The sequence below is a fragment of the Ruditapes philippinarum genome, unplaced genomic scaffold, assembly GCF_026571515.1.
Source record: "Ruditapes philippinarum isolate M1 unplaced genomic scaffold, ASM2657151v2 ctg2005_1_1_1_1, whole genome shotgun sequence".
Classification (NCBI taxonomy): Eukaryota; Metazoa; Mollusca; class Bivalvia; order Venerida; family Veneridae; genus Ruditapes; species Ruditapes philippinarum.
Window position 1 is genome coordinate 4,745 of NW_026863570.1, and position 14,335 is coordinate 19,079.

A 14,335-nucleotide genomic window follows, 5' to 3' on the forward strand; every position below is an offset into this window, starting at 1 on the left:
CTTGGACACTATTTGAAACAGAATTTATCAATATCATTTTGTTCAATTGATATTTAATACAAAAATATTTTTTTATCTTCACAGTTAAAAATCTATTTCAGTTCTTGCATGTATAATAAAAAAAGATAAAATATTCAATGTAAAATCACTTACCTGTGAAATATTTTCAAATCCTTATCTAACTTTTATATTCATTAAATTCGGTAAAAACTTCCTTGAATTATTTATATTAATGAAATGCTTTTATTTATAAACAATTGTCAATTTATTATTTGAAAAGGGAAGTACATGTATGTTCTAATTAAAATTGAAGAGTCGCCAGCCATTTTGTTTCTAAGTGTCCATATGTTGAAATTATTGTTTAAATTATTTAAACTTATTAAAGTAATTTCTTAAGTTTATTTCACAATATTTTTCCTTTGTTTATTCTTTACTTGGTTTCCTTGTTTTGAACTCGAACCACCTGTCGTCGTATATCACATAAAAAGTTTGTGATCTCCGAATATTTTCTCTAACACGGTCATATTCTGTTTCCGGTTTAATGTATCTCATCTTTACTGTAACTGACTGCGGCAGATTTTTCAGCACGGTGATAAAGTTCTGTAAACTTTCTGCAGACATTTCTATACTTTCCAACACCACGCGTTCAATATTCAACATGTCACGTGACAGTAACAATGAATTTTCATCTAGATTGATGAGCGACAACGTAACATCAACTAATGACGGTGTTGTTATATTAAATTGTAGCCTCCCAGGTAAATTCCCCAAGTGTAACTTTGATAGAGTTGAATGTTGAGACAAGTCCAAGTTCATCAATCTCTTACAATCATAGCCGCCATGTTCATTACAGCCTAACATGTACAATGTTAACTCTTTCATTGATTTTTGACCGGAGATAAAATTGAAAATTGTTTCATGTATTTTGTGAGATAACGTGAAGTGTTCAATATCTAAATATTGTAAGTTTTGACATCGCGCAAAATTTTCAGTCCGAATTTCTACATCATTTGTACATGAACTAGACGACAAAGTAACGGACTGTAAACTGGGAAACAAAATCCGACTTATCCTAGCCTCCTTGTCGTAGTCACCATAATAGTAAAGTTTCTGTATATGACTGAGATCTGTGAGAGAGAATAAATCTATAATTTCACGTAAACTGCTGGAAGTATTCTGATGTCTATATAAAGTGATTTTATGTTGGTTTTATTTTGTTTTAATAAACGTTGTAACAGCTTACTGTCCTCGGTGTACTTGTCAATGAAGAAATCTTGTAAACATAATTGAATATTTTCACTTTCAGGCATTTCTTGTAAACACGACATGAACATTTTCTGTATGTTATACAATGGAGTATTGTACATGTTCTCGTCACCTGTCCTAGTTCTATAGTCGCGTGTTTTCTCGTCTTCATTTATCACAGACATCAAATCATTTGATATTTCACACATCCGGTCAGCATTCATTTTACTTATAAATTCACAAATTTTTGACATGTCTAGAATGTCTTGAATATTTCTACATTTTTCTACAACAATTTTCTGAGCGTCATTTTGAGAACTTATAAATATTGCAGCAAAGAATTCTTGCACTGTTTTGTGAGAAAACGATAATTTAGTAATTTCTTTGATTAAAGTTTTACTTCTACTTTCTGACAATATTCCTGAGAGAAGACTTAATTTTATGTCGTCTGCTTTGAGATATTTTTCAGCAACCGTTCTATCAAATACCAGCGTGTTTTCTCTGTTTTCGTGAAATAATGTTTGGTAAGCTAGTTCTGCTAATGATGTTATAAGACTGTAAAACTTTTTACAAAATTCATGACTTTTGAAGTATTCTGGAATTTCACTGGCAGACGATTCACGAGATGGTTGAACTTCCGGGTGTTTCTTTGACGTTCTTGATAATAGAAATTCAATGATATTGGTGTAAATTTCATGTTTTGAATTTCCTATAGGAATGTTGTTGCACCATAGGCAAACAATATACATGAGGAGGAGTGGAATCACTTGCATGTGCTCTAGGTGACGGTCACGTATCACTTCATTAAAGTCCCATATTTTACTCTCCAGTACTCTATCGTCACGGACACCGGTCATTTTTCTTATAGCATTTTCTTCAAGTTGCCGCGTAGAATCTGCACTTAATTGAACCAATTCTACTTTTTTGTTTATTTGACTTGACTTGAGATTTGCAATTCCGAGCTTCCACGGTCGGGTTGTCGTTAGGATAGCACAATTATCACGTACGTACCGATGTGGTATTTTTTCTGTTACTTCGCTACAGCTATTATCAGGATGAGTCCATTCATCAAGACCGTCCAATATAATCAAGCATTTTTCTCTACGTAAAACTTCATCTAGTTTTGCAGAAGTAGGAAGTTTCGTCGTAATTTGCTGTTCAATCATATCGTCAATGTTACAGACAGAGGTACAGTCTCTTAATAAAACCAAAAATAAGAACTTGAAGTCAAATAACGTTTTTAACTCGTCGTCTTTAAAGCAGGCGTAGTTTTCATCGTGACAATGAGCTTGACACCACGTGACTGCAAGATATTTTGAGAAAGCAGTTTTTCCAAAACCTGCATCAGCTGATAGATAAATTTCTTGTTGATCTCCACTTCCGGTTGAAAACAGGTCTTTCAAAGACTTGATCGGTGTTCTTTCCTCTTCATGACAAGTTAGGGATTTCTGTTTTACGGCGACTATATCTGGCATCACATAGAACCCAGCTAGAGGTGTCTCTATTTCTTCAAGAAGCGGTGAGAGTGGTATTGAACTACACTTTTTTCTGTAAAATTTAATCAGGTCGCCTTGAAATTCTGAAAAGAGAATAGAAAAAAGTGTTAATCAGTGACAGTCTTTATATATAATATATGAAATGTTCAGGTGTTTACCAACTTGAATTTTGTATGGTTAGACATCAGATAATGCACACGGCAAATAAGAAGTAGATATGTAACACTATGTTTAACAATTCATAATTATAGCATAAACTTGTTTTAATAGTTGCATAATTTAATTTACAAAACAAAGTATTTCCATCGTTATAATTATGCTCGAAATACGGTGGCATAGAGGGGACATCAGAAATATATTATCTATCACGTGAGCACGCGATGGGGCACATCAGAAATATTTTAGCTATCACGTGCGCACGCAATGGGAGACATCAGGAATATTTTATCTATCATGTGCGCACGCGATAGCTACTACGTGCGCACGCGATAGCTACTACGTGCGCACGCTACAACTAATACATGAGCACGCGACAGCTACTACGTGCGCACACGACAGCTACTACGTGCGCATGCGTAACTACTACGTATATAATACCTTCCATTTCTAAAATGGACAGGGAAGTTCTTATTCATGACTTGTTTGAAATTAAAAGCTATCGCGTGCGCACGTAATAAATTGTACGTGCGCACGTAGTAGCTATCGCGTGCGCAAGTAGTAGTCATAGCGTGCGCACGTGGTAGCTATCGCGTGCGCACGTGGTATTTAAATATTTTCCGATGTCCCCCATCGCGTGCGCACGGGACAGGTAAAATATTTCTGATGTCCTCCATCACGTGCGCACGTGATAGATAAAATATTTCATATGTCCGGTCGCGTGCGCACGTTAGAGATAAAATATTTCTATGCCACCGTATTGAAAATAAACATTTACGTTCTTCATTCTGAACCCAAAGAATTGGTGGGGGTGAGAGGATGTGGACAAGCATAAGAAGAAAATATTTACATTACATGAACAACACCAAGAACGATATATGTTTATCATGTTTGAACCGTTTTAAGATTAAAAATATGAAAACAAATCGTTATCAAGGAGGGGAAAACTTTACTCGATACAGGAAGTAAATCCTCCTGGTGTCTCCATCATTTTAATTTTGCCTAATCGGAATTTTTCGGCTATTATTCATAATCAGACTATTGTTTGATTTTATTAACCTATCAATAGCATACTGATTATACGGTCAAAGCACACAGTATATAGAGGATATTTGTTTAGTTCAGTGTAAGATAGGAATATATTTCACCAAGTGAGCACCAAAAGGTATATTTCACGAGTGGCGCAGTCACGAGTGAAATATGAACTTTTAGTGTTCACGAGGTGAAATATATTGCAATCTTACACTGAACTAAACGAATTTTCTTTTTATTTTATGCAAATAGACGTTTAAAAAGACATTTAGCCTAAAACTAAATGAAAAGCGTGCTAAATAATAATACAACGTGGCGTCATTTACAACGTCACATCATTAAAATGGTTTCCAGTACCGTGAAAGATTGTGTTTCACTGAAACATTGTAGGGGGCTTAAATTCAAAACAGTGATATTATCAACGTCAACTATCATGAAGTACATTTGTCAAAGAAATGCCTCTGTGTTTTTGGTCTTTTGTCAATGTTACACTGAATCAGGTAATCGACGGCTTGTAAATAACTCTCTCTCGCCTTATTTTAAAGCTAATCAGGCTATTGTATTAACTTGCCGATTAAAATCTATACAAATCGTTCTATTCAATTTAGCCGATAGAATATATACCGTTATATTCAACTTGTTGACCAAAGTTATACATACCGTTATACTCAACTTGCAGACAGGAGCTATATATACCGTACCATCCACATTGCAAACAGACGCTATATATATTAAACTTGCCGACAGAAGATATACAACCTTTATATTCCACTTACTGTATAGCTTATACATATTACCGTTGTCATATCAAACTTGCCGACAGAAACTATACTTAATGCTATATCAATTCTTTACCTTCCCTTATATCAAACGAATAATATAAATTCATTCAACTCATTCATTATACCAAGACTCAATCAATCGTTTTCTTTAAGGTAGCGCTTTTACTTTTGTTAGCTACTTTTCGACCAAAATGTGACAGCCTCTAAGATCTTCACTTTGGCACAGAGGTAACATGTGTGTTTTTATTTATCACTTGTGCACGAGATACTGTGTCACGGCCACGAAAAATTAAGTGGTGCGCACGAGATACTATGTCAAATATGCGATTTTAAGTCGTGGCCACGTGATAATAAAGTGGTACGCAAGTGTTACTATGTCGTGGCCACGAGTTAATACATCGTGACCACGAGATAATTAAATGGTGCGCACGAGATACTGTGTCGTTACCACGAGTTGCTAAGTGGCCACAAGTAACTCAGTCGAGACCACGAGATAAATAAGTAGTGCGCACAAGATACTTTAGTCCTGGCCACGAGTTACTAATCTGTCTGTCTTTCTGTATGTCTGTCTGTTTGTCTGTCTGTCTCTCTATTTAATAAATAGGGACAAGTTATCATTGCATGTAACAGCTGCATTAAGAAAAAAGTAGTCCGGCAAGCCACAAGTGAAAATAAGGAAATGTTTTTCACTGTAGTGAAAAATATTTTTTACAGTTAAAAAACGGAAAATGAAAATACATGTATGCATTTTATTTCATGAATATTTCTCAATATTTCATTTGTAAGTATATGATAGAAATAAATAAATTAAAATGGTGAATTCGTGAATGCCGTTTGTTGGAAACGGGAATTCACAAAGTAATCATTGTGAATTGTGAAAAGTCAAACAGTAAATTTTGTCGTGTCAAACATGTCAGAAAATAAAGATAGACTTAAAGTAAAATACATCGTGTTATAAGTATTTAAATGTATTTCAAAAGCTAATAGTTTCAAGAAATGCAACATCCTATTAATAAATTAAATAAAGATTAACTGCATAAAAAACTTTTTTCCCCACAGATTCTCGGAATGACTTTGTAACAGACTGATTAATACGTATTATTTTCATTTTCCATTGTATTATTATTTCTTCCAAGTTAAGTGTATTTGAAAATACTATGTAGTCATAACTTTTATTTCCTTGGCAAATTTTAGATGGTGGAACACGGTCTCGGACTATCTCATGGAAATATAAACTTGCGGGGCTACTTTTTTGCTGATACAGATTTTATGTGTTTTACATCATTTGTTTCTTTTTCATGTAATATAAGGTTATAATAAATACCTTGATATAAAAAACAATATATACGTATACCGGCTCAATGAAATAGTTGGAAGATGACAAAGTTATAAATTGTACAAAACTATTGTATTCATACCATTGCGAGATAAGGTGTCATTTATTATAGAATACGCAAATAACTTTAGGAAATATATATTATTTCATTTAAGTATGTTTGATTTATTTGCTAGATCTAATATATGATTGTTTAAGTTGAAACAGTATCACTGTTGTATCTGTCAGAATGTACAAGCTTTTGTAGCAGTAATACTGCTGTTTCTGACAGAATGTATCAGCTGTTGAAACAGTATCACTGTTGTATCTGTCAGAATGTACAAGTTTTTGTAGCAGTAATGCTGTTGTATCTGTCAGAATAAACTAGCTGTTGAAACAGTATCACTGTTGTATCTGTCAGAATGTACAAGCTTTTGTAGCAGTAATACTGCTGTTTCTGTCAGAATATACCAGCTGTTAGAACACTATCACTGTTGTATCTGTCAGAATGAACAAGCTTTTTTAGCAGTAATATTGCTGTTTCTGTCAGAATGTACAAGCTTTTGTAGCAGTAATACTGCTGTTTCTGTCAGAATGTACAAGCTTTTGTAGCAGTAATACTGCTGTTTCTGTCAAAATGTATCAGCTGTTGAAACAGTATCACTGTTGTTACCGTCATTATGTACCAGCTGTTGAAACAGTATCACTGTTGTTTCTGTCAGAATGTACCAGCTTTTGTAGCAGTTATATTGCTGTTTCTGTCAGAATGTACTAGCTGTTGAAACAGTTTCACTGTTGTTTCTGTCAGAATGTACCAACGGTTGAAACAGTGTCAGGAGAAATGACTGCATTGATGTAATATAATCTTAGGGAAGATTAAGTAATAAATACTAGAACCAATTTCTAAGATATGGGGCTTGGGCAGCACCGCCTGACATAAAATTGAAATATTCTCAGTTGGAAAACACTAGCATGTAATTGTTTAGTTAACACTATTTTTTGGGTATTTTAAATCTGTCTCAAATCAATATATTCATTCAAATAACAAGCTCTGATTGTTTTTTTACACCCAAAACAATGAACTCTGATCATTATTTACACCCAAAACAAATACACATCATTTATCAATCACTTTTACGAAATATCTTTTCACGTATACGTCTTTTAAACGAAACAATACTAGACACCTGGCGAGCCCAAGCTCTAAGCAACTTATGATCTAACAAAGCGATATAATCATCACAAAATGAAGAACACAAAATTAATATTTTTACAACTCTGAGATATAGTATAAGCCACAAACATTCAACCAACAATATTATCTTCATAAAATCTAATCAGCATCAGAAAGCAAACTAAAACACCCAATATTTACACACACACACACATATATATATATATATATATATATATATATATATAATAATATATATATATATATATATATATATATATATATATATATATATATATATATATATATATATATATATGTAGTAAAACTGTACGATTATTCTGGGAAACAGTATCATTGTTGTTTCTGTGAGAACTTACCAACTGTTGACACAGAATCACTGCTGTTAAGCCGTAAAGTAAATTTTCCGAAAAATATGTAGGTTAAGGTTTTTATGTTCATTATCTTAAACTTAAAAAAACATACACAAATAAAGCAAACATATCTTTGATATCAACAAACGCACTTTAAGTCTGTAAATATACAATGAAATTGAGTCTTTCTATTTTGAAAAGAGTAAGACACAAGTCTATAAAACAACATCGTGTTTTCATCATCGTGCCATCGTCTTCCGGTGGTCATGCTCAATGTTATATTTGCGATGGTACGATGGTGAAAACGCTATGGTACGATGGTGAAAGCGCGATGGTACGATGGTGAAAGCGCAATGGTACAGACTAAATAAAAGTCACGATTGTCAAAACGGAACACCGTATATTGGAGATATGTCAAATATAGAATCTTGACATCGTAGATTCTTGCAAAATGTACATTTAATTTCAACTCATGTTGCCATCCATGTAGCAATATTAACCCTCTAGACTGTGTGAAATTATGTTCTAGAATTGAAATTTAATAAAATAATACGTGTAAGGAGATTATGCGTAAAAAGAAAATATGACCGGTGGGCCATTTAATGATTTAAGCATTTGAAATAAGAAAGGATAAAACTGTTACACACAAACACACGCACACACGCACCAACACACACGCCAACACACACACACACATACACACACGCGCGCGCGCACGCGCACATGCCTCAAATGTACTAAGTGCATTGTTTTTCTTACCTAGTTTGCGCTGCTGATAGTTGTCTTCTGCTGGCAATTGGCTTTCTATTTTAGCTATTTTGACATTAACCGTTTTTAATTCGTCTGTGTTTTCCGACATACGTTTTCTGGTTTCAGCTAGTTCTATGTTTTGTGCATCAATACTCTGTTTCATTACTTTTTGACCTGTTTTCAACTGTTCTAAATCAGTTTTTACAGATTTGTCAAATTTGTTCCATTTCTCAATTTCATCTGTTACCCTCTTCTCTGTACTGGGATCAAGAGTACAGAATAGAAACTCATTTATTGTCTGCTGAAAGTCTTTGATTGGGTACACAGTATCAATTCTCAGGAGGATCTAGAATGTAAGCTAGATGTTTGAAATCTTTATGAGATACTTCGCATAATATTATACATATGTGTAAAGATAGATGACATATATTAATCGAAAGAAAAGTAAAATGCTATCGAATTTTATTTGGAGTCTTAATTAGAGCAAACTACATGTATTTTTTCATCAGTTGATAGTAAAATAATGAAAATCGCACACTAATGATTCCATAAAAAAAGCAATAATGGTATCGAGTAAAGCTATATTATATGTTAATACATTTAGGTAAAGAAGAATAACATTGCAGTTATAAACAACAAATATTTGTGTGAGGCTAAAATAACTATACGTGTTTTCTTTGGTTTATTTACAAATGAATCATTTTCATCAGTTTGCAGAATATGAAATAACCAACCTCCTCTGTTCTACGAGAAAAATATTGAATAATTATTCATTCTAACACTATCGGAATTTTTTCTGTATAAACAAAGAAGGCCCAAAGCGTGCATTATTCTACATTCTAACACGACCCTCATTTTTCCCTATTGAACATAGAAGACCGAAAGTGTGTATTATTATGCAACATAATCACTGTTGACGTTCTATATTTAGACTTATGACGTAATCATTATATACATGTGACGTAACCACTAAAAATGCGACGCGCTGAAAATAAGTACGGAAACAAATCACACGCCCGTTTAACTCACAACGAGTGTAAAATGTCCATCGGTAAAAATGTTGTGAGCAACTTCCGTTCCTCGTTGTGAGCACCTATCTATGACGTGTGACACGATAAACAAGGTGAGTTTTTCATAATTTTTGAAGATTAAAGACATTTATGTAAAAATATCGGAATGCAGATATATTCTTTTTTGCTTTAATCCTCGGTGTGAGCACCATAACCTTGTTATGAGCAGACAAGCGCAGTGCGTGTCTGGTTTAAATATGTAATTCAGATGGTGAAAATATAATTTTCAATCTACCAAAGCAATTAAAACGTTTTTGCACAGCAGAATTCTTTTGCAAGACGTTTTGCATACCCCGAAGGGAGGCATATTAGTTTTGAACTGTCCGTCCGTCAGTCCGTCAATCTGTCCGAAAACTTTAACATCCTTTTAAGTAAATCAATCTAATTCATATTTAGGCACAACACCTCTTTGGACAAGGCCTTCCAACTGACCTATATTCTTTTGACCTTGACCCCTGAATGACCTTCACCTTGAAGGTCAAAATGTCCAAAAAACCTAAAAATTTGTCATAATTAACTTCCATATAGTATACGGATTCTACTCATATTTGGACACAACACCCCTTTAGACAAGACCGTCAAACTGATCTGTATTTTTCACCTTGACCCCTAAATGACCTTCTTGAACATCCAAAAACTTTAACATTGGTCATAATTTCTGTATAAGTAAGTGGAATTAATTCATTTTTGGACACAATGCCCCTTTGGACAAGACCTTCCAACTGACCTATTTTTATTTCACCTTGACCTTGAATGTTTTTGGACAATTTGACCTTCAAGGTAAAGGCCATTCAGGGGTCAAGGTAAAAATACAGGTCCGTAGGAAGGTCTTGTGCTAAGGGATGGTGTGTTCAAATATGAATCAAATCCGTTTACTAAGGAAGTTATGGCCAATGTTAAAGTTTTCGGACGAATTGACGGACGGACAGTTCAAAACTAATATGCCTCCCTTCGGGATATGCCCAACGTCTTGCAAAAATATTCTGCTGTGCAAAAACATTTTAATTGCTTTGGTAGATTGAAAATTATATTTTCACCATCTGAATTACATATTTAAACCAGACACGCACTGCGTTTGTCTGCTCACAACGAGGCTATGGTGCTCACAACGAGGATTAAAGCAAAAAAGAATATATCTTCGTTTCTATGAAGACTTTTAGGTAATAAATTACGCTGAAGACTTGTGGGCATCTGTTTAAGGTTAGAATGCACAAAACTTCACCAGAATCGACGTTTTCAATGTTAAATTTGGTCAGGAAAGAAGTTGTCTCCAGTTTTCCAGCTACCCCGAGTGCCTGCGTCACACGGTATTTCCATCAAATTGTCGACCAACAGGCAATATCTTTACATGTGCATACTCGGAAAACACATCGCTAGCAAACTGCATCCAAAAGTCCAACTTTATAGTAATAATTATATTTTTTCTTGGCGTGTTAGAATGGAAATAGATCTTAATTCTTCGTGCATTATTGTATACTAATGCACGTTTTTCGTTCAAATGCTTTGTAATTAATCACTCAGACATATCGGCCTTCGTGATTATATTACTACGCATTTGAACTCAAACCGTGCATTTTTCTACAACAATGCACACATAATTGATATCTATTTCCTAAATATATATATAGATAGTACCAAGATATAATTTATCTTATACCTGTTCGATTTCATTCCACTTTTGTATAAAGTCATTATGTTGTATCCCTGTTGTAGTCGATATATGACAAATCTGAAGATATAAAAAGAAATTCTCCTCAAAAGAAAAATATAATGCTATAATAAATATACCGACGTTTTTGGATTTAATATTCTACATTGAATTAAGAAGTCTGAAAACTTACTTCATTCCTGAAGAACTTCAGCCTACAAATGTCTGCCTCAATTGAAGTGTCATTCTGTGCTGGTGGAGTGTCCCACTTAAATTTTGTGTTTAAGTTGAAACACGTCAGATTTCTCATAAGACAAATGATGAGTGTTATGTCCAAATCAGACGTTGAAACAGTGCCACTTGATGGATACAATAAATCATATTGCACCTGTGTTATTATCTTACGTCCCTTTAGAAAATTGATTTGTGCCTGTTCATTAGCAAGGCATGCACTTAGTGTTGATGATTTGGCTGCAAGTTTCTGATCTACATAATTTCTTAAACATGTAAGTCCGCCATCTATAATGAGCATTTGTAGACGGAATAGGAAGATACGATTATCAGCTTTCTGTGCCGAAGATGATGTACCAGGTTGGGAAGCCGCCATGACCAGACATCACATTTCATGTCAGTTTATTATAATCATGTCACACCTGTAAAAGACAACGTATAATTATTTAGATTTACCCAATTATCAATGTACGAGTACATCAATAAGCGTTTGAGCTTAAACTATTTTTTTGACATAATATTTCCATGTTTTTTTTGCAATGACCTGTTTGTCTGGCACCTCCTCGATACAAGTTATTTATTCTTCATTCTCATTCTAGCACGCTACTGAACTGGGTAAATTAACCGCACGCCAATACAAATGTCATATTTCTGTTCCATTGAACTACAAGTAGTTTTATGGTTTAAAGTTGTTTATTCAATTTTCATGAATAAAATTATACATGTATTACAACATTGATAAAAAAATATGTTTAATCATTTTGATTAAAATGTGTCTTCTGCTGTTTATTTTTTATATCAGTTTACCGCCATCAGCCCAGACAGCCGATTTACTTTAAGCTAATGTGATATTCATATAGGTGAAGTTAACGATTGATCACGTCAAGTTTTGTATTGATTTTCTTCAAATAGTTTTTTTTTTTTGCTTTTTAAGTCGGTATTCAATTTGTGTAAATAAAACTGTTAGATGTTTTATTGACATAATCTTTATATGTTATAATCAATCTTAATTCAATATGCATGCCTGAGCAGAGACTATGAAAGGAATTGTAATATTTAAAGTGTAAACAATGATAAGGTGCCTGTGCCTCAAAAATTTTTTGATGTCGATATCACATGTCAACTGAGCTTAAGTTTATAATTCTTTACCGAAACGATCATTTTGATAATACACAAACTGCGCTATCATTAAACAAAACAAGAGCCACCGCCGGGCGGGGGCAACGCTCGACTTTTAACTTTTTCTAAGCGCAAACATAGAAAGGTTTGAACATATATCAACGTTTCCTTTTTATAAATTTAGTTGGTCTGTCTTGTCACATTAGTTTTGTTTATATATTTTGTATATATATGAATAGAAACATTAAGCATATTTCTAAAAATAGCAACAGTACGCAATTTCTAAAAATAGCAACATGACACAATTTCTAAAAATAGAAAAAATGACGCAATTTCTAAAAATAGAAAAAAATGACGCAATTTCTAAAAATAGAAAAAATGACGCAATTTCTAAAAATAGCAACAATGACGCAATTTCTAAAAAAATAGCAACAATGACGCAATTTATAAAAATAGAAAAAATGACGCAATTTCTAAAAATGGCAACAATTTCTAAAAATAGCAACAATGACGCAATTTCTAAAAATAGAAAAAATGACACAATTTCTAAAAATAGAAAAAAATGACAATTTCTAAAAATAGCAACAATGATGCAATATATATATATATATATATGTACATGCATATTATATATATATATATATATATATATATATATATATATATATATATATATATATATATATATATATATATATATATATATATATATATATACACATTTATTTATATCTATATATATGTATATATATATATACACACACACACACACATTTATATATATATATATATAATACATATACTATACATGATATATATATATATATATACACACACACACCAATAAATGCACAAATCTGAGAAAATTCAGTAATATAACCTTCAAGGTCAAGGTCATTAAAGAGCCCAAGCAAATTTGGGTTTGATAAACAACAAGGTCTGGTCCTTAAGAATGTTCTGTTATAATATGAAGTTTATCCCTTCAATAATAGCAAAGTTACAGCCAGTTACCGCCAAAACAATGAAAATTTCAATAATTTGACCTTCAAAGACAATGTCAATAATGAGTGAAGGTCAAGGTCTGACTGGTTATTTTTAAGGGATATCCTTGAAAATTATTATGTTCAAGTTTGAAGACAATCCATTCAAAAATAACAAAGTTACAGCCAATAACAGCATGAACAAGCAAAATTTCGACATTTAACTTTGAAGGTCAAGGTCATTTATGGATGAAGGTCAAGGTTAGTCTGATCTACTAAAAGGTATTGTCCAAAGGGATGTTGTGGCCAAGTATGAAGACAATATACCAAGAACTTAAAAAGTTATGATCAACATACAAGTTTGTGGACAGCAACGGCAACGCCGACATAACTGTAACAATACCTCTACTTTTTTTTTTCAAAAAAAAAAGTCGAGCTAAAAATGGATCACAATAATTCATACACAGTTGAAATGCAATGGTTTACAGTTACTAATGTTAAATCTAAAATATCTTGTGTTAGATAAAACATCCTATAAACCATAAGATATGTACTAGATTAAAGTATGACTGTTTGTGAAGCCGGCGTCAGAGGAAACAAGTAACTACGTAATGGTTTTTAGCAAATCGTGTTGTATTGATTATATGTTGCCGAAAGAAGGATCAGTAACTTCTTATTCTTTCCATCGGTTAAAAAAGCAGACAAGAAATTGCCATTAGGCGGACACCTGACTGCGTGCAAAATATTATAACCCCAAGAGCAAAATATGCGTATAATGCTATGTCCCTGTTTGTGTTTTTAAATTAGCAATTTCGTGATCGATCTGTGTTTTATCAAAACAATGGGTATCTGAAAATCAAATCATATTCACATCAGGTTGTAAAATGGTGTTATCCAATATGATTTTGTGTCTAATTATTAATCAAATAAGTAAACAAATAACACAATAAATGGTACAGAATT

The 14,335-nt window shown here is 33.0% G+C and overlaps 1 protein-coding gene across 1 annotated transcript; it reads right to left on the reverse strand.

Annotated features, from left to right (window-relative positions):
• Positions 1 to 1,058: 1,058 nt before the first annotated feature.
• Positions 1,059 to 11,689, reverse strand: LOC132722532 (uncharacterized). Its single transcript, XM_060707040.1, has 4 exons — positions 11,236 to 11,689; positions 11,052 to 11,123; positions 8,334 to 8,670; positions 1,059 to 2,824 (listed from the first exon to the last, which is right to left on the reverse strand). The coding sequence occupies exons 1-4, from the start codon at positions 11,647 to 11,649 to the stop codon at positions 1,146 to 1,148; spliced, it is 2,502 nt and encodes an 833-aa protein (XP_060563023.1). The 5' UTR covers positions 11,650 to 11,689; the 3' UTR covers positions 1,059 to 1,145.
• Positions 11,690 to 14,335: the final 2,646 nt, after the last annotated feature.